General features: G+C 35.4%; 1 protein-coding gene across 1 annotated transcript in view; it reads left to right on the top strand.

The window, feature by feature from the left end:
• The window catches only part of LMBRD1 (LMBR1 domain containing 1), a 108,801-nt gene that overhangs the window by 56,945 nt on the left and 24,383 nt on the right, over window positions 1-27,473 (top strand). Inside the window, exons 8-14 of the mRNA XM_013992625.2 lie at window positions 1,702-1,827; window positions 4,743-4,895; window positions 21,784-21,848; window positions 22,203-22,305; window positions 22,882-22,986; window positions 24,895-25,044; window positions 26,652-26,730. Coding sequence (XP_013848079.2) covers window positions 1,702-1,827; window positions 4,743-4,895; window positions 21,784-21,848; window positions 22,203-22,305; window positions 22,882-22,986; window positions 24,895-25,044; window positions 26,652-26,730 — 781 coding nt within the window. The remainder of the gene's footprint in view (window positions 1-1,701; window positions 1,828-4,742; window positions 4,896-21,783; window positions 21,849-22,202; window positions 22,306-22,881; window positions 22,987-24,894; window positions 25,045-26,651; window positions 26,731-27,473) is intronic.

The raw sequence follows: 27,473 nt of genomic DNA, 5'->3' as shown, positions 1-27,473 counted from the left end.
GTAAAAAGCAACACAGAGTTGTGGTAAAATGATACGTGAATGTGAAGAATTGGTGAATAATCATCATGTAATTTTATATATTCATTAGAGTCTTAAAGTTTTTTTCAATGTTTAAAAGAAGTAGACTACTAGAACAACAAATAAGTCAAAGTGACACTAGGAATAGGACAGTTGTATGAGGAAAGTGTAAAGGTCTGTGGGACACTTGTCTTCCATAAGCTTTTTTCTTGACATTTTCAGGGCTTTGAGAATATAAAATTTAATGTTAAAAATAGAAATTTAAAGCTGATTCTGTTTTTCCTTTTTACATTTTATCAAGGTCTAGGAATATAAATTGGATAAGAATTTAGGAGAAAATTATTCTACTCTATACAAATTATATTTTCTTCTAATATAAACAGAACCTTTCCTTAGTCTCCTTTTTAAAATTTTTTTTTCATATAACAGAGAAATCATGAAAACATTAACTTATGCTTTAACAATATTTAAAATGCAAGATTTTAAGTATTTCTCCTTTAAAAAATGCAGAGATTTGCATATTGGGTAATAATTTCATTTAGTCAGTTACCTAAAACAACATGCTATAGAGTTGATATTACCTGATAGAACTGGTTGATCTGAGATTTCCTTTTAGTCATGTTCTTTGTTCATATTCTCCCTTAATTAAAAAACAGCCCTGATGTATCAGAATATATGCTTCACTCTATGAATTGTGGTTTAATCAGTGTTGAATCAATGTCTAAAGGAGACTCAGTAAGATTGTTGAAGTGATGAAAATTGACACTAAAGGTATTTGAGGTCATCCTGGGAGTGACAACCAGGCAGCAGAAAGCATGAGAGAAAATATGCAGGACCACTCAGGATATTTTGGAGATGGGGGGTAAGCCCAAGAGGTATCATTTCACTTCTGCTCACATTTCATTGTTTGAACTCAATTTCATGGTCCTACTAACCTAACTTCAGGGAAGACTGGTCCAGGTGTTTGTGTCCTTAGGAAGAAAATGAAAATGAGCTCTACTTTAGAGCCTGTTGCTTTAATCAGGAGATGATAGTTGTCATTTTTGCCTCTAAGGATTTAAGGTGAACAATGATTTTGAATAATGGTCATAAGGCATTTGCCATTAAGTGTTTTTAGTAGTTACAATTAAAAATACACATTTGGGATAGCTAATACAGAATCAGGTAATATTAAATAATAGTATGTTTATTTTTAATGCTGATTATTATTTTAAAAATTTTTATATAGGTAAATATTTAAAATACTTAGTAGAAAGATTATAAATATTAGGATTTATAAGTAAACTACATACAAATCATTGGTATGATAATCAAATAACATGTTTATTAAAATACATTTTACTAGGGTTTACTATATATATATACTTGTATAATTAACCTGAAATTGTGATTCATTACCTTGATAAAGTATTATGTTTACATTAATTTTTTAGCTTTAAGAAATAGATACTGTCTGTTCTGGACATAGTTAGATTTACAGATGTAATCTCTGTAACTGTGAAATAAATGGGAATTATGAGATGCTATAATCATGGTTCACCACATATACCATGTTCTTCAATGACTGTGCTTTCACAACTGCTTATTCTTTTTATTACTTTAAAGGACATTTTTTACCTGAAAATTGTGTATAATATGTTTAAAATGGTCTTATTAAAACATGTTTTCTCTTATTTCTTTTAGGCCTATGGCATGTCGGCACTGCCTTTAAACCTGATAAAAGGCACGAGAAGCGCTGCTTACGAACGTTTAGAGAACACTGAAGACATTGAAGAAGTGGAGCAACACATCCAGACAATTAAATCGAAGGTGAGTTGATATTTTATTGTTATTGGGGAGCATAAAAATACTTGTCTTTGGACTGCTTTCTGTTGTGATTTAGACTTTGGTAAACTCATATTTGACATTGAGTTTTTGGGCAACATATCCTTAAAGAACCACATCTATATCTTAAAAAGATTTGTCTTTTGTGAAATGTAGGACACTGACAGTTTGAGAGTTCTTATGATAGTTATGACAACTAAAGCACAAAAATTCTCCTTACATATGATTAAGACCTTGCTGGTCTCAGGTACACTGATTCCATGTGTAATATCCAATTTTATAGTATCGATTATGTTTTATGTACTGGTTGAATAAAATAAGATTTTATTTATTTTAAATGAACAATTAGCATGTAACCACTTGCTAATTAAACATACTTCTAAAAACACAATAAAGTTTTTCTTCCTTTGTCACCTTCAGTAATAGTTAAATCTTATTTATAGAAGATAAGAAAAAATGGAAAGTTACCTGAATTTATCCTATTAAATTATTATAATCCGGAGTTCCCGTCGTGGCGCAGTGGTTAACGAATCCGACTAGGAACCATGAGGTCGCGGGTTCGGTCCCTGCCCTTGCTCAGTGGGTTAACAATCCGGCGTTGCCGTGAGCTGTGGTGTAGGTCGCAGACGCGGCTCGGATCCCGCGTTGCTGTGGCTCTGGCGTAGGCCGGTGGCTACAGCTCCGATTCAACCCCTAGCCTGGGAACCTCCATATGCCGCGGGAGTGGCCCAAGAAATAGCAACAACAGCAACAACAACAAAAGACAAAAGACAAAAAAAAAAAAAAAAAAAAAAATTATTATAATCCCAGTACAGAAACCAGATGGTAATAGCACACAAAAAACAAAACTGCTTATATACTGGTCTCTTTTATGAAAGTATAGACAGATATTTTAATATAAATAAAAATATTTGTAATTCAAAAACTATGCTGTTAGAATATTTCATAATAATTATTTAATATATTGAGATTAAATGAGAAATTTAGACATCTTGATAGATGTCAAAGAGGAGTAAGAATCAATTTGTAGTTATGATTTTTAGAAAAAAAGTGTTATCAAATTAGAAATAAGAAACTTTTTAGCCAGGGAAGCCGTAGTGAGCATCATACTTAATGATGAATGATAAATCTCATTAAAGTCTTGAATAGGACAGCGATGTCAGTAGCATACTCCTGGAGGTTCTAGTCAGATGAGAAAGAAGGTAGATACAAATATGGGAGAGAGAGGAGAAAAAAAGGGAAGTAACTTTTATATTTGCAGAAGTCATCTATCAAGAAAATCTTGAAAGAATCAGCTGACAAACCGATAGAACTAATGAGTTCTACGTACACACATATGAATCATTCTGCAGTTGGAGGATGTAATAAAAATGATCTCATTCACAATAACTTCAGACTATAAAATAATAAGAAATGTCAGGATCTTCCTGGTAGAAATGATAAAATTTATTGAGATATATAGTGGAATACAGAAATGAATGGAGAACTTCCATTGGTCCCTAATTAGGAAGATTCAGTATTGCAGAGAGGACAGACTTTCGTAAGTTTCAGTGGAAATTCAGTACAGTCTATAAAAGATAATACGTTTTCATAAACCTCCTACTATATAAAACAAATTCTGAATTTATATCACATGTAACATTTATAAAACATTAGGAGAACATGAAAATAAAATTTTATCCTGGTGTGTAGAACACCTTTATAAACAAGACTCAAAACCTGAATGCAAATTAAGGAATGAGCGAGGTTTAAATTTTTATGTTTTAAAATTTATATACCCAAAAAGCAGCACCAAAAAGGATTTTAAAGAACCAAAGAACCGGGTTGGTTTATATAGCTTAGCGAATATGTCTTATAAAATCAAATTAGATTTTCTCAGTTTAAACATCTCCTTATGAAAGGGGATCTGGGTATTGTCGTCACTGTACCTGTTATTTCCAATTGAGTCTGCTCCAGGGTATGCTGCTGAACACTGCTCTGTGTCTCCCAGCATCCTATTTAAACCCTAATAGGGATTTTAACATTCTAAATATCTAACATCTTTGCATTTCAAAAATGTAGTCCCATGTAAATATTTTCTTGTTTCTTCCAAGAAAAGTGAACAGACTTACAGTTCTCCTTTTCAATATTTAGCAGTTGTTGTCTTACTGTGGTTTATTACTGTACACAGTTGAAGACACTTAAGAACAGGGGCATTCACATGGAAAAGTGTCACTCAGACACTACCAGAAAGGTGCTGCTCACGGTTACAGTAAGTATCATGTGAAAATAGATGAGATTATCTGTTGGATAGAGATTATCTGTTGGCCAAAGAAAACATGACTCATTTACAGATGTACTTGGAGAATAAGAAAGAGCCAAGAGCCAAACAACTTCTTAACAGTTGTTTTAAAAACCTGTGCATACCACATACTAGTATTGCTTCCTTCTGCTGGTGTTTGAAGCAGCAGCTGAGAAGCATCACCTCAGGTTCGCTATAACACAGTCACTTGACGAAAAGGAGAGAAAGGGTAGGGTCCAGTATATTAAGATAAAGGAATGAGGAATTTGGAGGTGAAGGAGAGTAGTGAGCAAAAAACATAAAGTACCTCATAAAAAAAAGGTGTTTTAAAAAATATTTATCTGTCTCCATATAACTTTACCATATATAGTATTTGGAAAATAGGGATCAGGAGGCAGTTCAGCATTAAATGTACACACACCCACATCACATTTTGATGCTGATCTTGGTTCAGAGATGTATACATAGAAGTTTTTGGGTTTTTTTCCCAATTCGTAAAATTGCCAAATACAACGTGAGAAAGTTTTTGTTGCCTGATCCACTAAATCTGGTGGATACTTTATTAAAATTTTAATGATTAAAAAAAACCCTATGTATTATTTTGTTCTATTATTTGCAGAGCAAAGATGGTCGACCTTTGCCAATAAGGGATAGACGTGCCTTAAAACAATTTGAAGAAAGGTTACGGACACTTAGAAAAAGAGAGAGACATTTAGAATTCATTGAAAATAGCTGGTGGACAAAATTCTGTGGTGCTCTGCGTCCCCTGAAGGTAAATGGAATTTTTAAAAATTATGCTGTTCCTGCTTCTCAGTTTATGTAGCACCTCTCGGAGAGCATGAGTTCTTATGAGGCATGGCAGCATGGTACGTAAGAGCCTGAGTTTTAGAGTTAAAATTCTCTGGTTTTGAATTACAGCTCTTTGGTAATTGGGGCAAGTCTGGGGCAAGTTTGGGTACTTTGAGCTTCATTTACTTATGTGTAATGTAAGTATTATTAACAGAGCTTTTGAGAAATTTAAAATACATGTAAGTGCTATAGTATGCTCCAAGCATTTTTCTTTCAAGTTTGTGCATTTCTATAGGAGATCTGGGGCCATATTAGACCTTTTTCAGTTAGTTGGATTTCAATTTCAGATTTGAAATTTTCATAGAATTTGCTTCATTGTCAGGTGGTATGTTTCTGAAAGTATGTAAAAGGTTGTATTTAAGGTGGAAAACTGTTCATTTCCTTTTTTTGGGAAACCATCAAATTTGCCAGCCTTGAATTCTTCAGCCTGTGGTCTTCCTCTTATAATTCAAAAGGAAATGAGAAAATGGACGGACTCCTCATCCAAAAAGCTTCTCTTTTGAAAGAGTTCTTCAAAACATATCATAATCACTTAGGTCTACTGTGTATCAGTGTTTAAACTTTCTGTTATAATCAACTTTTTTTTTCCCCCAAGGCGATTGACCTTATAGTACCAAAGGTATGAATTCAGCATTAAATTGTTTAGGTAGCTTCTTTCTAAATATTTATAACCTAGCCGCTAACATTAGCTGGCTTGTTTTAAACATGCTCTGTGCCATTTCACTGTCCCTGTGTTTTGAGGGATCTTCAAGTAAACTTTATTGCGTGTGCAGATTGATTTTGCCAAATACAGATACATAGCTACAGAGGATCCACATCACTACAAAAAGTTACTTTGTGGTCCCCCCGCTCCCGCTACATTGAGCTCAGATGCTAATGTCCTTCTGTCACTGAGATTTAGTTTTATGTGTTCTGTGGAATCATGGCATATGAAATCTTTGGCTCAACCAATGCTTTGGAGATTCATCCATGTTATTGCATCTCTTTCCAGTGGTTCATTCTATTTTACTGCTCTGTAGCATTGCGATGTGTCTATTACAATTTGTTTATCTACTCACCTGTTAGTGGGGATTTGAGTTGTTAACAATTTGAGGTTATTATGAATGATGCTGATGTGAACATTTGTGTACAATCTTTGTGTAGATGTGTGTTTTCATTTCATTCATTTTTCTTGGGTAAATATTTAGGAGTAGAATTGCAGGGTTTAATGTTTAGTACACATTTAACTTCATAAGAAACTGCCAGAGCATTTTTCAAAGTGGTTGCAGTATTTTGCATTCCCAGAGCAGTATGAGATTTCAAATTGCTTCATACCCTTGTCAGTTTTATATTGTAACTATTTGTAATGGTTATTCAAATGGGTATATCTCATTATGGTTTTGATTTGCATTTCCCTGATGACTAATGATATTGAGCATCTTTTTGCATTCTTACTGGCCATTTGTATGTCTGCTCTCTAATGCCTGTTTAAATCTTTTGGCCACTTTTAAAGTTGGGGGGAATTGTTTTTTATTTTTTAAGTCAATGAATTTTATTGCATTTGTAGTTGTACAACGATCATCACAACTCAATTTTAATAGCATTTCCATCCCAAACCCCCAGCCTATCTCCCATCCCCAGCCTTTCTCCTCTGGAAACCATAATTTTTTTAAAGTCTGTGAGTCAGTATCCATTCTTCAAAGAAGTTCATTGTGTCCCTTTTTTAGATTCCACATGTAAGTGATAACATGTGACATTGCTGTCTCACTGTCTAACTTCACTTAGCATGATAATTTCTAGGTCCATCCATGTTGCTGCATATGCCATGATTTCTTTCCTTATAATGGCTGAGTAATTTGCCATTGTGTTTATATGTCACCTCTTCTTTATCTACTCCTCTGTTGATGGGCACTTAGATTGTTTCTGTGTCTTGTCTATTGTATATAATGCTGCAGTGAACATTGGAGTACATGTGTCTTTTCGAGTCATGGTTTTCTCTGGATAGATGCCCAAGAGTGGGATTGCTGGATCAAATAGTAATTCTATTTTTAGTTTTCTGAGGAATCTCCACACTGTGGGTTTTTTTGTTGTTGTTGTCTTTTGTCTTTCTAGGGCTGCACCCATGGCATATGGAGGTTCCCAGGCTAGGGGTCTAATTGGAGCTACAGCTGCCAGCCAGCCTATCCCACAGCCACAGCAATGCCAGATCCAAGTCATGTCTGTGACCTACACCACAGCTAACAGCCAGAGCTTAACCCACTGAGTGAGGCCAGGGATTGAACCTGCAACCTCACAGTTCATAGTTGGATTCGTTTCCACTGTGCTACAATGGGAACTCCTCCACACTGTTTTCCACAGTGGTTGCGCCAGTTTACATTCCCACCAACAGTGTAATAGGGTTCTCTTTTCTCCACACCCTCTCCAGCATTTATTATTTGTAGACTTTTTGATGATGGCCATTCTGGATGGTATAAGGCGATACTTCATAGTAGTTTTCATCTGCATTTCTGGAATAATGAGTGATGTTGAACATCTTTTCATGTTTTTTTTTTGACCATCTGTATGTCTTCTTTGGAAAATTGTCTGTTTAGATATTCTGCCCATTTTTTGGTGGGGTTGTTTGTTTTTTTGGTATTGAGCTGCATGAGGTGTTTATAAATTTTGGAGATTAATCCCTTGTCAGTCACTTCATTTGCAAATATTTTCTCCCATTCTGTGGGTTGTCTTTTTGTTTTGTTTAGGGTTTCCTTTGCTGTGCAGAAACTTTTAAGTTTAATTAGGTCCCATTTGTTTATTTTGGTTTTTATTGTCATTACTCTAGGAGGTGCTGAGAAGATATTGCTGTGGTTTATGTCAGGGAGTGTTTGGCCTATCTTTTCCCCTAAGAGTTTTCTAGTATCTGATCTTATATTTAGGTCTTTAATCCATTTTGAGTTTATTTCTGTGTTATGGTGTTAGGAAGTGTTCTAATTGTATGTAGCGGTCCAGTTTTCCCAGCACTACTTATTGTAGGGACTGTCTTTTCTCCATTGTATATTCTTGCCTCTTTTGTCATAGATTAGTTGACTGTAGGTGCGTGAGTTTAACTCTGGGCTCTCTATCCTGTTCCACTAATCTACATTTCTGTTTTTGTGCCAGTACCACAATTTTGATGGCTGTAGCTTTGTAGTATAGTCTGAAGCAAGGGAGACTGATTCCTCCAGTTCCATTTTTCTTTCTCAGGATGGCTTTGGCTATTCTGGGTCTTATATTTTGTTCTAGTTCAGTGAAAAATGTCCTTGGTAATTAGATAGCAATTGCATTGAATCTGTAGATTGCCTTGGGTAGTATGGTCATTTTCATAATATTAATCTTCGAATCCAAGAGCATGGTATACCTTGCTGCACCCATGGCATATAGAAGTTCCCAGGATAGTGGTCCAGTTGGAACTGTAGCCACTGTCCTATATCAGAGCCACAGCAATGCAGGATCCGAGCTGCATCTGCAGCCTACACCACAGCTTATGGAAATGCCAGATCCTTAACCCACTGAGCAAGGCCAGGGATCGAACCTGCATCCTCATGGATGCTACTCGGGTTTGCTAACTGCTGAGCCATGATGGGAACTCCTTGTCTTTGATTTGTTTCATCAGTGTCTTACAGTTTTCAGAGTACATGTCTTTTGTCTCTTTAGGTAGTTTTATTCCTGAGTATTTTATTCTTTTTGATGCGATGGTAAATGGGATTGTTTCCCTAATTTCTCTTTCTGATCTTTCTTTGGTAGTATATAGAAATGCAGTTGATTTCTGTGTATTAATTTTGTTACCTGTACTTTGCCAAATTCACTGATGAGCTCTAACAGACATCTTTAGGATTGTCTAGGTATAGTATCATGTCATCTGCAAACAGTGATAGTTTTACTTCTTCCTTTCCAATTTGGATTCCTTTTATTTCTTTTTCTTCTCTGATTGCCATGACTAGAACTTTCAAAACTGTTGAATAGTAGTGGTGAGAGTGGACATCCTTGTCTTGACCCTGATATCAGTGGGAATTCTTTCAGGCTTTCACCATTGAGAATGATGTTAGCTGTGGGTTTGTTGTATATGGCCTTTATTATGTTGAGTTAGGTTCCCTCTATGCCCACTTTCTGGAGGGTGTTTTTTTGTTTTTTTGTTTTTTTTCCCATCAGAAATGGGTGTTGGATTTTGTCAAAGGATTTTTCTGCATCTATTGAAAGAATCATGGTTTTTATTCAGTTCGTTAATGTGGTTAAAGTTAGGTTTTTGTTTTATGAGTGAGTTATGAGACTTGTTTATATATTCTGGACCAATGGCTTTGTCAAATATGTGTATTTTGAATGTTGGCTTTTGTTTTTTTAACGCTGTCATTCAAAGAAATGTTTCTTAAGTTTTTATGGAAAGTATTTTCTCCTAGATGATAGATTTGGCTCTTATATTTAGGCTTATGGTCCATTTTAAATTAATTTTGTGGAATGGTATGACTTCGGGGTCAAATTTTTTTTTCCCATATGGATACCTGTATGTGGTTGTTTCAGTGACTTTTTTTTTTTTTTTTTTTTTTTTTTGGCAGGACTGTCCTTTGCTCATTGAATTCCCTTGGTAGTACTTTTGTCAAATCAATTGGTTATATATGTGTGTGGGTCTATTTCTGGACTCTTCTTCTGTTCCATTGAGCTATATGTCCTTATGCTAAAACTTGGGTTACTGGAGCTTTATAATCAGTCATGAAATCAAGTTTTGTTTTCCTTTTTCAGTGTTGTTATGGCTATACTGGATCCTTTGCGTTTCCATATAAATTTAGAATCACCTCATAACTCTTCAAAACACTGTAATTTCTATCAGGATTACTTTGAAATAATAGGTAAATTTGGGGAGAATTGCTATTTTAATACTGAATCTTTCAGCTCGTGAACATGACATCTTTCATTTATTTATTTTATCTTAAATTTCTCTCCAGCATTGTTTTGTAGTGTTCAGGGCAATACGTTGATAATGCTTGCTAATACTTTGACAAATTTATATCTTTGTTTACACTGTCACTATTATTTTTTATTATTTTAATTTCAGTTCTCAATTTGTTGTTAATATATAGAAATTCATTTTTGTACATTGACCTTGTATCAGGCAACCTGGCTAAATTGTTAGTTCTGGTAGCTTTATTATGATTCCTGATTATGTCAGCTACTAGAAGACAGTTTTACTTCTTCCTTTCAAATACAAGATTTCCAAATTTTTTTTTTTTCTAATTGTGCTAAAATTTCAGTACAGGAGTTACCGCTGTGGCTCAGTGGGATCAGTGACATCTCCGGAGTCCTGAGACACAGGTTCAATCCCCAGCCTGGAATAGTGGGTTAAGAATCTGGCACTGCTGCAGCTGCAGCATAAGTCACAACTGTGGCTCAGATCTGATCCCTGGCCCAGAAACTCCATATGTGCAGGGGTGGCCAAAAAAGAAGAAAAACCCAAATTTTCAGTATAGTCCGTTTACCTTTTATTCCTTTTGTTATATATATGTTTCATTCATGAATATGGATGGGAATTCTTATCTTCTATTGTCCGATTATCTGATTCTAAGTTAGGAATAATAGGAATAAATTGGGAACATTTAGGGATAATTAGTAGTAGGCATGCCTGATGGAAAAATCTAGGAATGTAAACTTGTGTGATTGAGAATTAACATGAATTTGACTCACAGGAAATATGAAAATGATTTATTATCTATCACTTGTCTGTGCACAGTTGATCTCATTCAGAAATAGGAGTCCGTGCTACCATTTTCTTCTCACACTTTAGCATCCAAGTGGTCCTAGTGAGAGCAAGTAGACAGGTCCACTCCTACCTCTGCACTGCTCAGCCATGCCAGAGGTCATTCACAACCTCTGTGAAACTTCTAATGCAAAATTTCTTTCTTTCTTTTTTTTTTTTTTTTGGTCTTTTTAGGGCTGCACCCATGGCACATGGAGGTTCCCAGGTTAGGGGTCCAGTTGGAGCTACAGCTTCCAGCCTACGCCAGAGCCACAGCAACGCCATATTCGAGCCACGACTGTGACCTACACTACAGCTCATGGCAATGCTGGATCCTTAACCCACTGAGTGAGGCCAGGGATTGAACCTGCAACCTCACGGTTCCTAGTAAGATTTGTTTCTGCTGTGCCACAACAGGAACTCCCTGATGCAAAATTTCATTGAACTTATATTCTGTATGAAAATTTTGTGTTAGTGTTGCCTTTTACTGTGTGCTATATATAACCCATGTTTATTATAAAAGTCTTAAATTAAAACTTTTGCAAATACAAAGCTTCAAGTTCTACAATTACCATTTTTTCTGAGAAAATTTTACAATTTTTTTCATAAGAGTAGACCCCCCCCATGTGCCTGTTGATCTTACGATTTCACATTTCCATGACCCCGAACTTACTCAGCAACTCTTGGGTGAAAGGAGAAATAAAAACAAATTGCAGATTTAACAGAAATTCATATTAGAATCTATAGGATATATTTTAAAATGGTGATCAGAGAAATTCATAATCTTACACATTTACCAATGAAAATGAAAGAATAAAAATATGTGCAATAATTTTCGAGCCCAAAAAGCTAGCAAGGGAGCAAAGTAAACAACAAAAAAGCGCAAGGGAAGAAAAATAAAAGAAAATAACAAGATAAATAGATAAATTAATAATTTCTGTATATGTATGTTTTAATTAAATATAAAACACTAACTTCATCAAAAGGAATCAGGGCTGCTTGGGGAAATGGCTGAATCTGATACTGGGACTGGGGAAAAAGTATATGATGAGTTAACATCTGCTTAAGTCAGAAAAAAAGAAAGTGCTGGAAATAGCATAATAAAGGGATCCTCCATGAAGGGTTCCCACTGCCTAAGTCTGGAGCAATTTCAGTATCAAAAAAGTAATGTTAATAGTTGATAAGCCATTGAATAGGGATCTCTTAATCTGTGTCAGTACAAGTAAATTAAGTAAATGGAGAAAACTTTCCCTTACAGTAGAATTCTAACAAATAAATGTAAAATAAATGTCAAAATTAGAAAATCAGCATTTGTCAAATACTATGTATTGTTTCTGGCAAGAGACATAATAGATACTAAAATTGGAAGGTGAAAGTTTGGTGAGAACAGGACAGCTGCATAATCTCAAAGTATTTTTCCATAAGTCTTATTAATTATAGTGAGGACCATCATAATTTTACAGAGGAGACACATTGCCTAAATCACCTTAACCTCGTAATCCAAGTTAGGCTCATCAGTAAGGGGCAAATAGATATGATTACATCATTTCTGCCAAAAATACATGATCCGAATACAAATGTGAAGATATAGGCAACCCCAGTTGAAGGACAACACATATAACTGCCTTGGATTTTTCATAATATAAGAAAGTAAAAGCAATTAAAGAACTATTGCAAATTAAAGGATGCTAAAGAGACATAAGCAATAAATGATTCTGCATTGTATTTTAGACCAGAAAAAAATTTATTTTTGTGTAAATGAATATATATAAATATATATGCCATCCCAAAGCAGCAGAATACACCTTGTTGTCAAGTGGACATGGGATATTTTCAGGATGAATCACATGCTGGGCCATAAAGCAAATGTCAGTAATTTTAAGGAAATTGAAATCATATCAAGCACCTTTTCTGACCACAACACTATGAAGTTAGAAATCAACTGCAAGACAAAAACTGCCCAAAATGCAAACACTGAACAATATGGCTCACTGAAGAAGTCAAAAATTACCTGTCAACAAATGAAAAATGAAAGCACAACAATTCAAAATCTATAGGGTGCAGCAAAAGCCGATCTAAGAGGAAAGTTTATAGTGATAATGAACCTACCTCAGAAAACAAGAAAAATCTCGGACAACCCAACTTTATACTTCATTTTCCATTTTGTAATGGAGCTTTTTCTGAATTGAGGCCTGTACCCCAAATTCTCACATTTCTTATCTCCTTGAATTCACTTTGTTTTCTTCAGGCTAGCTATATACTATTCCATGTTTGGGGGAGGGATTGTATTTTTTCTAGCTTGAATTACAAAGATTTGACCAAACTGGTTCATATCTCTCTGCTTTGTGTACATATGCATGTTCACTATAATAAATCATTAGCAAAAATCCTTGGGTCACATACAGCAAAATTCAGGATATTAAAAAAATGATTTTTTAAATAGGTATGTTTATTATACATTTAATAATATCCCCTATAGGAACCAGAACAACATTTCTCTTTCCTTCTTTCAAGCAGATTAATAATTCTGCAGTGATATGTGAATATTCATTAAAAAAGGGTTAAAAATGATAAAAAGCCATATATTAGTTTAAGCCATGTTTTATATCAACAAATGAGTTAGAAGACAAGTTCAATTTCTAGAACATTTTAGATTTCAAAATTGGTGGTTAAATGATTATAGACCTATATAACTTTAAAATATTTATATCTAACTCTGTACCATAAAATTCACCCTTTTAAAGTGTAGAGTGGTTTTTCCCCATTATATTAATAGGATTATACAGCCATCACCATCCAATTCCAGAATATTTTCTTCACCTCAAAAAAAAAAAAAAAATCACATACCATTAAATGTGTTCTGCCCCATCCCCACCTCACCCCCAAGTCTCTGGCAACCACTAATCTATTCTCTTTCTCAATAGATTTGTTCATTATGGGCATTTCATGTAAATTAAATCACTCAATATATATCTGTTGTTTTCCTCTTAGCATAATGTTTTCAAAGGTTCATCCATGTTGTGTATGTAGCAATGCTCCATTTCTTTTAATGGCTGAATAGTATTTCTTTGTGTGGATAATAATACATTTTGTTTGTACATTATCAGTAGATGGACATTTAGGTTGTTTCAACTTTTTTTTTTTTTTTTTTGTCTTTCATCTTTTTTTGTTGTTGTTGTTGTTGTTGCCATTTCTTGGGCCGCTCCTGCGGCATATGGAGGTTCCCAGGCTAGGGGTCGAATCGGAGCTGCAGCCACCGGCCTACGCCAGAGCCACAGCAGCGCAGGATCCGAGCCGCATCTGCAACCTACACCACAGCTCACGGCAACGCCGGATCGTTAACCCACTGAGCAAGGGCAGGGACCGAACCCGCAACCTCATGGTTCCTAGTCGGATTCGTTAACCACTGCGCCACGACGGGAACTCCTGTTTCAACTTTTTAAGTATTATGGATAATGCTGCTATTGTTTGTTGGGTGTATATTACAACAAGGGATGGGATATCTGGGTCATAAGGTAACTCTGTTTAATTTTTTTTTTTTTTTTGACTTTTTTTAGGGCCATACCCACACCATGTGGAGGTTCTCAGGCTAGGGGTTGAATCGTAGCTGTAGCTGCTGGCCTTTGCCACAGCCACAGCAACGCCAGATCTGAGCCAAGTCTGTGACCTACACTACAGCTCAAGGCAACGCAAGATCCTTAACCCACTGAGTGAGGCCAGAGATCGAATGTCCGTCCTCATGGATACTAGTCAGATTCGTTTCCACTGAGCCATGACGGGAACTCCTGTATTTAACTTTTTGAGGAAATGTCAGACTGTATCCAAGCCACTTTATCACTTTATATTCCCACCATAATTATATGAGGGCTTCAGTTTTACTCATCCTCACCAACAGTTTTATTGTTTATCTTTTTATTTTATTATAGTCATCCTTGTTAGAGAAATAGTATCTCATTGTGAATTTGATTTGCATTTCCATAATGAATGATGTTGAATATCTTTTCAGAGGCTGCTTAGCTGTTTGTATATTTGTTTGGAGAGATTATCTATTTATATCCTTTGCCATTTTTAAATTGAGTTGTCTTTTATTGTTGAAGTGTAAGAATTATTTATATTCAGGAAACAAATATTTTCTCCCATTCTGTGGGTTGTCTTGATAGTATCCTTTGAAGCACAAACATTTTTACTTTTGATGAAGTTCAGTTTATATTTCTTTCATTGTGCTTTGTAGGTATGTTTTCAAGAAAACCACAGCCAAATTCAAAGTCATAGATATTTTTCTGTGTTTTCTGCTAAGAGTTTTGTAGTTTTAGCTTTTATATTAAGGTCTTTGATTCATTTTGAATTAATTTTTGTATATGGTCAGAGGTAGGAGGCTCAATTTTATTTTTATAAGTGGATATCCACTTATCCCAGCACTATTTATTGAAAAGATTATTCTTTCCCCATTGAATTTTCTTGGCATCTTTGTCAAAAATTAATACACCTATATAGATATAGTTTTATTTCTGGGATCTCAGTTTCTCTCCATTGATCTATATGTCTAATCTAATGCCAGTGGCACATAGTCTTAATTACTATAGCTTTATAGTAAGATTTGAAAGTGGATATGTGAGTCCTTCAAATTTTTGTTCATTTTCAAGGTGGTTTTGGTTATTCTGAGTCCCTTGCATTCCCATATAAATTTGAGGACCAGCTTGACAATTTCTGGAATTGTAATAGACATGGCATTGGATCTGTACGCCAGTGTAAAATTTGAAAATATTAAATATTTATGAACAAGAGAGATCTTTCCATTTATTGAAGTCTTTAATTTCTTTAGTATTTTATAGCTTTCAGTGTACGAGTCTTATAGCTCCTTTTTTAAAACTGCTAAATATTTTATTATTGATGCTATTTTGAATAAACTTGTTTTCATAATTTCATTTCAGACTGTTCATTGCTGATATAAAAATATAGCTGATTTTTTAAAAAAATTATTATTTTTTTTTAGGGCTACATTCACGGCATATGGAGGTTGTAGGCTAGGGGTTGAATCAGAGCTGTAGCTTCAGGCCTATGCCACAGCCACAGCCATGCCATATCTGAGCTGAGTCTGTGACCTATGCCACAGCTCATGGCAACGCCAGATTCTTAACCCACTGAGCGGGGCCAGGGATTGAACCTCTGTCCTTGTGGATGCTAGTCAGATTTGTTTCCACTGAGCCACAATGGGAACTCCAGAATATAACTGATTTTTGTATACCGATCTTGTGTCTTTCAGTCTTGCTGAATTCATTTATTTGCTCTAATTGTTTCATTGTGATATTCTTAGGATTTTCTATTTATAAAATAATGTCATCTGCAAATATATATAGTTGTGTTTCTTTCTTTCCAATCTGGATATCTTTTATTTCTATGTCTTGCCTAATGCACTCATAGAATATCTTTGTTTTGTTCCTGATTTAGTGGGAAATCTTTTAGTCTGTCTCCATTAAATATGGTGTTTGCTCTGTAAGTTTTGTCAGTGCCATTAACAGGTTTTGTTTCTATGCATTTCTGTTTGTTGAGTATGTTTCTCATGAAAGTGTGTTGGATTTGGTCAGATGCTCTTTCTGTATCTTTTGTGATGATGAGTGGTTTTTGTTTTTTATCTTAATGCGGCATAGTATATTGATTGATTTTCTTATGTTGAACCAACCCTTGTACTTCTGGGATAAGTTGTACTTGTTCATGGTAAGTATAGACCTTTTTTTTTTTTTTTTTTTTTTTTTTTTTGTCTTTTTGCCATTTCTTGGGCCGCTCTCACGGCATATGGAGGTTCCCAGGCTAGGGGTCTAATCGGAGCTGTAGCCACTGGCCTACACCATAGCCACAGCAACTCGGGATCCGAGCCGCGTCTGCGACCTACACCACAGCTCACGGCAACGCCGGATCTTTAACCCACTGAGCAAGGGCAGGGATCGAACCCGCAACCTCATGGTTCCTAGTCGGATTCGTTAACCACTGCGCCACCACGGGAACTCCAGTATAGCCCTTTTTACATGTTGCCAGGTTTGGTTTGCTGGGGTTTTTTGTTCAGGACTCTTGCAGTTATTTTTACAAGGTAAATAGGCCTCTAGTTTTCCTTTTTTATGATGCATTTGTTTGGTTTTGGTATCAGAGTAATACTGGTCTCATGGAATGATTTGGGAGGTGGTCTTTCCTCTTCTTTTTTTTTGGAATAAGTTTTTGAAAGATTAGTGCTTATTCTTTAAACCTTTGCTAAAATTCACCTGTGGGAGTTCCTGTCATGGCTCAGTGGTTAACGAATCTGACTAGGAACCATGAGGTTGCAGGTTTGATCCCTGGCCTTGCTCAGTGGGTTAAGAATCCAGTGTTGCTGTGAGCTGTGGTGTAGGTCACAGACGTGGCTTGGATCCCACGTTGCTGTGGCTCTGTCGTAGGCCGGCAGCTACAGCTCCCGTTAGACCCCCTAGCCTGGGAACCTCCATATGCCGCGGGTGCGGCCCTAGAAAATACAAAAAAAAAAAAAACAAAAAAACAAAACAGAAATTCACTTGTGAAGTCATCTTGTCTTGGGGTTTTGTTGTGGAAAGTTGTTTTTTGTTGTTGTTGTTGTTTTAATTAGTCAGTTCCTTTACCTTGTTATAGATTGCTTCAGATTTTCTTTTTAAATCAGTTCTGGTAATTGTTGTCTTTCAAGAAATTTTTCCATTTATTCTAGGTTCATCTAAACTGTTTTTCCACTGCTTTCTGATTCACATGGCTTCTGAAAGGAAATAAGCAATAGTCTTACCTGAGGATCACTTTTACGTGGCGAATCTCTTTCCTCTTACTGCTTTCAAGATCTCTTTGATTTGCTCTCCAGCCTTCTCCCCACCTGCAGTTTATGACATGTCTAGGTGTGGATGTCTTTCAGTTTATTCTTTTGGGACTTGTTGAGTTTCTTGGATATGTAGGTTATTTTTCATGAAGTATCCTCTCCGCCCCTTTTCTACTTCTCTTTCTAGGATACCCATTTTACTTACGTTGTTATTCTTCATGGTGCCCTACATGTTTCTGATACTCTATCATTTTACTTCATTGTTTTGTTTCTTTTTCTGTTTCTGACTTGATCAACTCAGTTGATTTACTTCAAGTTAATGATTCTTTTCTTTTGCGTGCTCACATCTGCCGAATTTTTCATTTTGTTTTCTAGAGAGCTTCTTGTTTCAGTTCTATTTTTCATCTTGAGAGTTCCAATTCACTTTTTTAATAGTTTCTGTTTATTGATAGTCTGTATTTGATGAGACATTGCTCCTTTAATTGTTTTGGTTCTAAGACATGGTTTTTCTTTAGTTCCTTAAACATATTTAAAATAGCGGCTTTAAAGTTTTGTCTGATAAGTCCAGCATCCTCAAGGACAGTACCTATTGGTTTATTCCTCTCTGTATTAGCCATATTTTCTTGTTGCTTTGCATGTCTCTTCTTTTTTTAAAAAAAAAATTTGTTAAAACCTGGGAATTTTTAAATACAACATGGTAACTCTGAAGGTCAGATTCTCCCCCTCTTTCCTGGGTTTACTATTATTATTCCTTATTACTTGTTTAGTGACTCTATGGATAATTCTGTAAAGTCTGTATTCTTTGTTGTATGCTATCATCAAAGTTTCTGCTTGCTTAGTTTAGTTAATAATTGGACAGAGATTTTCTCAAACACCTGGAATCAGTAACTCTGCCAGTATTTGCTAAACGGCTCTGTGTATGTGGACATGACTTCAACACTCAGGCTAGCTCTTTTACAATGCTGCCTTAGCCTGCACTTTCTGCTTGTGCAGACAGAGTTTCAAAGTCAATCAGAAGAGGGAATTTCAGCCTTCTAATTGCTTTCCCGAGTATGCATCCAGCCCTGAGCATGCTCAGGGCCTTCTTCATTCCCAGGAATATGTGGAAACTTTTCAGAGCCCCTGTAGATATCTCTTCCCCTAGGTTCCCATTTTAAACTTTTGGGTTGGTTGGTTATTTATTTTTAATGCACCCACGGCATATGGAAGTTCCTGGGCTGGGGATTGAATCCAGGCCACAGTTGCAACCTATGCTGCAACTGTGGCAGTGCTGGATCCTTTAACCCACCACACTGGACTAAAGATTGAACCTGCACCTCTGCAGTGACCCATGCAGCTGTAGTCAGATTCTTGACCCACTGCACCACAGCAGGAACTCCTGATTGGTTTATTTTTTGCCTGATACTGACTAGCTCTTGTGGCCATGAAGCTCATTAGTTGCCTGTCATTTTTTGAGAAACACATGGGGAAAAGGAGTTTTTGCACCGTGTAAGCTTCAGTTTATGCCAAACACAGTGTTGTAAATGGGATATTCCATGAAATTACTAGACAGGTCATATAATGGCAACTCTCTGCGAAAGAGACTGTAACTCTTTTCTGCTTACTCAGGTGGCTGCTAGGCCTCTGTTTTTTTACAGGCTATTTTCAAAGCTACCTTCCATGAGATGGGAGGGATTGGTACTAGAGCAAGTCAAAATGCCACAGTGCTCTGTGCTCTTGTCAAGATTTAGCCTGTTTCTTGAATAAATATTCCTGGATTGTTGCCTGCATTTGGTTAACTTCCAAAGTGTTGAAAAAGTTGATTCTGACAATTTATGCCAGTTTTCTCATTGCTTTTAGGGAGGAAAGAATTTTCAGTGGTTCTTATTGTTACCTTTACTGATCTCATCTCTAGCTTAATTTTTATTTCAAAATTGACATTACAGCTAGTGTGGAATATGTAGCATGTAGGCCAACCCAAGGTAGTCATCACTGACATGATTCTGCAAGTACTAATTTAAGTTCTCATATTTAAATATATACAGATTCTTTTGGTCTTTATAAAACAATGATCTTTGTAATGTTTTTATTTTAATTCGCTATGATAGTTGAACTCTGGGTTATTCATCTCAATGGACTGGGAAAATAGTTAAGGATTTTCTTTCTTTTTTTTTCTCTCCCAAAATGGGCATCCAGGGAGGGGAATCTTAATTTCTTCTACTGTCTCTGTGTCATGTTTCTCTGCTCTACTCATTGGCATTTGGCAGTTTTGCTACCTCATAGTCCAAGCTATTTCTTTTTTTTTTTTTTTTTTTTTTTTGTCTTTTTGTCTTTTTTTGTTGTTGTTGTTGTTATTGTTGCAATTTCTTGGGCCGCTCCCGCGGCATATGGAGGTTCCCAGGCTAGGGGTTGAATCGGAGCTGTAGCCACCGGCCTACGCCAGAGCCACAGCAACGCGGGATCCGAGCCGCATCTGCAACCTACACCACAGCTCACGGCAACGCCGGATCCTTAACCCACTGAGCAAGGGCAGGGACCGAACCCGCAACCTCATGGTTCCTAGTCGGATTCACCAACCACTGCGCCACGACGGGAACTCCCCAAGCTATTTCTTATTAACATGCTACTGGGAAGTAATGTGTATCCTCAGAACATGGATATCGTCCCCAGTTCTTTTAGGTATCAAATGTAGGTGTTCAAATCTAGTAGGAAAAGATTGCGTATGCTCCTTTATATCCTCTGCCAATGAACTTTTGTTACTATAAAGGATCACTTCAAACTTATTTAGCAGTGGAAACTTAAACATTTTTTTAAGGCTTTTTTGTTTTTGTTTTTGTTTTTTTAGCTACACCTGCAGCATGTAGATGTTCCCAGGCCAGGGATTGAACCCACATTGCATCAGCAGCCTGAGCCACTGCAGTGACAATGCTGGATCCTTAACCCCCTGTGCCACAGAGGAACTCTGACATGTAGTGTTTTTTATTTCAAGTGGTGACTGTAGCATTTTTGGTCCTTTCTTGCCAAGCTGCTGCTTCTAGTGAGCCCTAAAGGCACTCTTTGAGAACTGAAGAGACTTCCCTAGGATACAGTCCTAAAATCTGTTTCCAAATTCATCTTCATATGCTGGAAAGGATAATGTTTTATTTCAGTTTTTTATCCTATCAATTCTAGGAATTGTGAAGTAATTCTTGTGAAATAAGATGAAAAATCTCCCTAAAACCCGTGATGTTTTCCATCCATTCCTATCAGTTCTAGGCCAGGAGAAGCCAAAACACTTAACTATACTTACTAGGAATCTTCTTGTTGGCTCTTGCCAAACATAAATTTCATAAATTTATTCTGAAATTTTATTCTTTAAAGACACAGTTCCAATAATTGTCTTGCTTATTTTCTGTAGTCCTGATATAATGTTCCTACTTTATGCTTTCATACTCTGTACATATGCTTTCATACTATAAAGTTCATATTTGGAGTACAAGGAAGAATGTTCTTCCATTGATTACAATGCTTATTACCACATTTTCCCATACAAATAGTTTTATGTGACAGTTTCTTCTGTGCTGTTAATACTCAACTTCAAGAATATTGCTGGTTATATGGGCTTTAATAGGCTGTGGTATAATTTATTTATAAGTGTACATATACAGTTGCTCCATGAACAACATGGTTTGAACTGCAGATCCACTTAAATATGGATACTTTTCAGTGGTAAATATCACAGTACCACACGATGCATGGTGGGTTGAATCTATGGATATGTAGGAGCCTTGTATACATAGGGCCAGCTATAAGTTATACACAGATTTTTGACTGTGTGAAGGGTCAGTGTCTCTAACCTCTGAAGTTTTCAAGGGTCAACTATATATCTCATTACGTCTGTGAGAAAATGTTCTGTATTCTTTTTTTAAACAATAGTGTCATACAACTTGACGAGTTTCTTGGTTTTGTTTTTTGTGTGTATGTGTATGTATATTTGTCTTAATGTAGTTTTCAACTATTTATAATTGAGTGTAACTGAGTATAAACCTTTTATTTGACTTAGCCAAGAGTCTCATTTGTTTACTTACCATTGAAGACATTTAAATGCCTTATCTCTTTTGTGTATTTGTCATCAAATAATCTCATAATGAAAATTCAGATGACGTGTGCCTAGGATTCTCTACTAAATTAAAATGTATCTTAGGTCATTTCATTTAGATCATTGTCATATACTAGCAACTCATATTGAGCATAATGGTTTTGTGCTTTTAATATCACTTTGGAACTATATTTTAATGAATATTAATGCTTTTTTTTTGCTTGTAGATCATTTGGGGAGTATTTTTCATCTTAGTTGCATTGCTATTTGTAGTCTCTCTCTTCCTGTCAAAGTAAGTACAGAGGACACATTTTCTAAAGCACTTATACACATCCTGTGATGGTACACATTTTCCATGCTGAATGCCATTAGGGTAGCCTATTCGTCTTAAGTAGCTATTTTGCTTGAAATGTTTTAACAGCATTAGCTCAAAAAATAACTAAAAAGTCTCAATAATAGACAGTATTTCGTTGTTCTATATCAATTGAACAATATATGTAAGATATTTAAGTGAGGTTTAATTTGTCATCCGTGGTTTTCTTTGACTCAGTTGAATCTGCATGGTTAAGTTATAGTGATATTCTAAGGTAAAAATATGGTGGTATACTATATAAACTCACTCAGTATACATTTTTCTTTGTTCTAGCTTGGATAAAGCTCTTCATTCAGCTGGAATAGATTCTGGTTTCATAATTTTTGGAGCTAACCTGAGTAATCCACTGAATATGCTTTTGCCTTTACTACAAACAGTAAGTAAAAACAATCAGTCATTTTATACTCTAGCAAAACATTCTTACCCTATCAAATTATTATGTTGACAAACCTATTAATACTTGGCAATATATGCTTGTGCCCTCTGCTGATTTGGCTTTTTCTTTACATATAACTTCTACATTGTTACGTTGCTTTAAAAATTATTGATATATTACTGAATTCTAACTTACACATAATTTGGGGGGGATACATTATAAAACTTAGGGTGAACTTTTCCAAGCAATTCCTGTTTTTCTTTTTAATGATGGACTTTTCCAAGCAATTCCTGTTTTTCTTTTTAATGAAGTCTTTTATTCCATATATAAGTATAATTTTTAAATTTCTTACAGAACTTACTTAGGATATCAATACTAAGAGACTCTTTAGTAATGGTTTGTTAATTGGTTTTTGAAGATTTTTTGTGGGGGTGGGTGTTGCCTCATCATGGTAGCCTGAATGAGGGTTTGTATTTTAAAAATTGCCAAATATGAATAATGAAGTTTCAGTTAATTTTGCATAACTTCTAGAGCTCTTGTTGTTTGTGTATTAAATTTAATTTTATCTTTTTTCAGGTGTTTCCTCTTGATTATATTCTTATAACAATTATTATTATGTACTTTATTTTTACTTCAATGGCGGGGATTCGAAATATTGGCATATGGTTCTTCTGGATTAGAGTGAGTATATATTACAATATTCTTTTGATTTTTTTCATCATTTTGTGCATCATCTCCATTTTTGCAAATTATCTTAGATTTATAACAGAAGTTGTAAATGTGCTACCAGAAAGACTGGAAATATTACTTTTTTGCTTCATGTTAACATAAAAGTGCTGCTTTCTGTCTAGAGCAGTGGTTCCTAAATGGATGATTTTGCCTTCCTTGGATACACTTGGCAAAGTCTGGAGATATTTTCAGTTGCTATAACTAGTAGGTGCTGCTGGCAACTAGCAGGTAGAGGCCAGGGATTCTGCTAAACATCCTACATTGCACAGAACGGCCCCCACCACAAAGACTTACCCAGACCAAAATGTCAGTCATTAGTGTCAAGGTTAAGAAATCCTGGTTTAAAAGTTCTACTCTTTTCCTTAGTGTTTGCCTACATGGAAACACATTGAAGCACAAATGGATACACTGTAGCACAAAAGATGGCCCTTACTCCTAGGAGTGAAAGATCATTGTATGCATGGAGAAAGAGTTACTTTATTCTTATATCACATTTAAAATTTTTTAATTTATATCCAAATGAGTGTATTATCTTCATGTTTCCAGCTGTGGGTAAAAGAAAATTAAATAGTGGCTTGAAGTAGTGAAAGACTTCTTTCTATGGAAAAAAAATTTTAAATCTGGCATTGCTTCATTAGCTCAGTAATATCTCTGGATTCCTCTTGGCCTCTTCATCATGATTGTAACAGGGCTGCTTCAGCTTCATTTATCCCATCCATGATCCAGCAGAAAATGGGAGCTAGGAGAAGAGGTGACACCTGTATCAAAAAAAAAAAGACTTGCCTGGAAATCCACAGCAGACTGCCTTTCTTTTGATATTTAATGTTTTATCACTACTAGCCACTACCTAGGTGTTGGGAAGCTGGGAAATGTAGTTTTTTAGGTGATTCCTATCCCTTGCAGAACTGGAGTCCCTTTATTCTATATTGTACTATAGTAATAAAACAGGGAGGTCGTATCTTCTTTTTTTTTTCAAGGGCCGCACCCACAGCATATGGAGGTTCCTAGGCTAGGGGTCTAATCGGAGCTGTAGCCGCTGGCCTTTGCCAGAGCTACAGTAACACGGGATCCAAGCCACATCTGCAACCTACACCACAGCTAACGGCAATGCTGGATCCTTAACCCACTGAGCGAGGCCAGGGATTGAACCCGCATTCTCATGGTTCCTAGTTGGATTCGTTAACCACTGAGCCATGATGGGAACTCCAAGTCTCGTATCTTAGTTGCTAAAATAAGTATGCTCTGTCATTGAAATGAAGCCTGTCACCAATTTCTTTGTGTCTGTTACCATGTTTTTGGTTTCTCTCCTATATAGATGGATGTGAAAATAGCTGTAGTGAGATGATCATAAATTGCTATAAACTAGTTCATAGTTTTGTAGTAGAGTATAATGTGAGGATGAGTATTTCAAAGAAATAAGTATTTAAAACATGTAACATGTACATCTGTGTGTAGTAATATCATACAAAACTACAGATTTATCACTAATACTTAGAGTTTAAACTCACTCCTCTCATCTTTAGATAGAATTCGTTCACAGTTCTTAGGTCTGAGAACTTTCAATAGATGCTATTGCATAAGTGTAGATGATTTTTTTGAAACAGACCATGTGAATACTAATATATTCTCTAGGTCTTGAGTTTTTAAAATAAGATGAATCTAAGCCTAAAAGCTTTACAGGGAAAGAATTGTCTTTGTTGTTCTTATAATTATCTGGAAAGATTAAGAGTTCTTAGCATTTATTTTGGAAGATAGAAATGGTTGAACGAACTGTGTTCGTTATCCCCTCACAAATGAGTGGGACTCAGTGCCTTCACATAAAACATATTGCTGCAATACCATCATCTTTTTTCTTTCCAGTTGTATAAAATCAGAAGGGGTAGAACCAGGCCCCAGGCTCTTCTGTTTCTCTGCATGATACTTCTGCTTATTGTCCTTCACACTAGCTACATGATTTACAGTCTCGCTCCCCAATATGTTATGTATGGAAGCCAAAACTACCTAATAGAGGTAAGTGCAAATTTCAAAAAAGGTCATTATTTTTATATTTTAAACACAGCGGTATCTAAAACCAATTCTAATTTGTGAAAGCTAGCATAAAATATTAGCTCATCAGATTAAATATAATATTGCTAAAACTGGTTTTTCATTCTATTGTTGGACATATTTATATTTCATACATGTTCTTTTAAAACTAATATTGAATTTCATTCTAATAGTTCCTTAAATGGATCCCATTGTGCCAAGCTACTGGGCTTTATCTTAGCACTTTGCTAAAACTCATAATATTTACTCTAAAATAATATTTTAAGTAACTTTATTAATGTGGTTCCCCCAAAAGTTTTGGTGGGCAAAAAGATATGTCTGCTCATTGATACCATGAACCCCTGAGAAGAGACCTTATAAATATTTTATTTGTAGGTAACTGTGCATTCTTTTAACATGATTATCCTCTTACTTGTTACACTGGTTCCTTGGTGTTGATCTTTTAAAAGCCAGTTGTGATTCCTGGTTGTAACTGGAGTGCTAGTTTGTCTTTCTTGACAGTTTATAATGGTTTGACTGTGTCTAATTTAACTTTGTTTAGTTTCCTTTTCTTAAAATATCTATTGATCTCCCCCCCCCCTTTTTTTTTTTAAGGCCGCACCTGTAGCATATGGAAATTCCCAGGCTAGGGGTCAAAATCAGAGCTGCAATTTTCAGCCTGCACCACAGCCACAGCAACATGGGATCTGAGCTGCATCTGCGACCTACGCAGCAGCTCACAGTAATACTGGATCCTTACACCCATGCAGCAGCTCACAGCAACCCTGGATCCTTATACCCTCTGAGCAAGGTCAGGGATTGAACCCACATCCTTATGGATACTAGCTAGATTCTTAACAGTTCAAATCAAATTAATGTTTCCGGGCAATTCAAGCCTTACTCCTTAAGGGAATCTTTCATTATTAATCTATTCTATCCAGATCACTCCTTTTTTATCCTGCACTCCCCCATTCTTTCTTTACTTTAACATGTAATTAGGAACAACAACAAGCACATCAGACCTTTAAACAATACCATCCATAATATTGCTATGGTTTGAAATATTAGTTCATTTAAAAATATTACATAATAATATGAGTGGACTATAGATAAGGCATACATCATAATGGAGGTACATGAATGACCTGAGTTTGGGAAACACAATGCTAGATCACTTTAGTCATTTTTCTAATTTCTTATGTGCCTTACTCTCTTATTATCCCCTGTACCTAGTTCACTAAGTCATGCTTATGAAACATTCTTCTATGAATGAGTGAAATAAGATCATGCTTTTTGCATGGATGAAAGATACTTTTCTTGTTCCACAGTGGAAAAATAAGTAGGCTGTTTCTCTTGGCAGAAGCTCTGTTTTTCAACATAGGACCTAAAGATTGTTGCAGGAAAGCCGTAATGTTAAATTTACCATAAGTCTTTTTCTTCTAATTGAAGTTTTACATAATATTTACCTTTTAGAATATTAGCTAGGTGTAGCTTAATAGAAAACAGATATAAAGTTCATAATGTGATTACTTTTTATCAAAATATATTTATTAAGATAATATTTACATTTTAATTACGTTTTCATCTCTCAGAGCAATATAACTTACGATGACCATAAAGGCAATTCAACTCTGTCTGTGCCAAAAAGATGTGATGCAGATGCCCCTGAAGGTAAAATAGCTTTTATCACCTGTCTTAGAGTTTATATCTCTGTAAGAAAAGATTTGTCTTGTATTTTGGTGTCTTAATCATTTGATGCATTTGTTTTAATATGTGGTGACAAAAGAACTTTTAGCAAAAATAAATTGGTAAGTCTCTTCAATAGGATTTTTGGTGATATAATTGTTTCCATTGGGGAAAGAATCATTATAAATCAGTTACCTTTGAAGAACAAAGTACTTATCACGTGTACTAGCGTAAGTCATTCTTAAATTACTTTTGTTGTTCTTAAAAAATTCAAGAGAGTTTTGGTGAAAACTGCAATTTTTAGGACTGAGACCAAAAGTACCTATGACCTAGAACAACTTTCAATCTCATCAGTTTAGTTAATAATTAATAATGTTGATAACAGCAGTTAACTTTTAAGAACATAGCATAATGTCTGGAACACCGTTATAAGTATTTCATGTACAATCTGACAAAAAGTCTGTGATCCTGTGCTCTTAACCTTTGTGTATTTTAAGAGAATTGTTTTTTTTTCTATTTTCTGTATGATAAGGTGATTTTTTTTTTCTTTTCAGTATTGTAGTATTCTATCCTGATTAAGGGTTCCAGATTGATTCTTTTAAGAAATTATTATTATTATTATTATTATTTATTTTTTTTTTACTTTTGCCTTCAAAATGCTTCTATTTCAGGGTAAAGCAATATGTCAAATATAGCATATTCCCTGATAAATCATTCCAGGGTACCAT

This window comes from Sus scrofa, chromosome 1, assembly GCF_000003025.6.
Source record: "Sus scrofa isolate TJ Tabasco breed Duroc chromosome 1, Sscrofa11.1, whole genome shotgun sequence".
NCBI classification, from domain to species: Eukaryota; Metazoa; Chordata; class Mammalia; order Artiodactyla; family Suidae; genus Sus; species Sus scrofa.
Note: the sequence above shows the minus strand (reverse complement) of the source record. Positions and strands in the feature narration are given on the sequence as shown.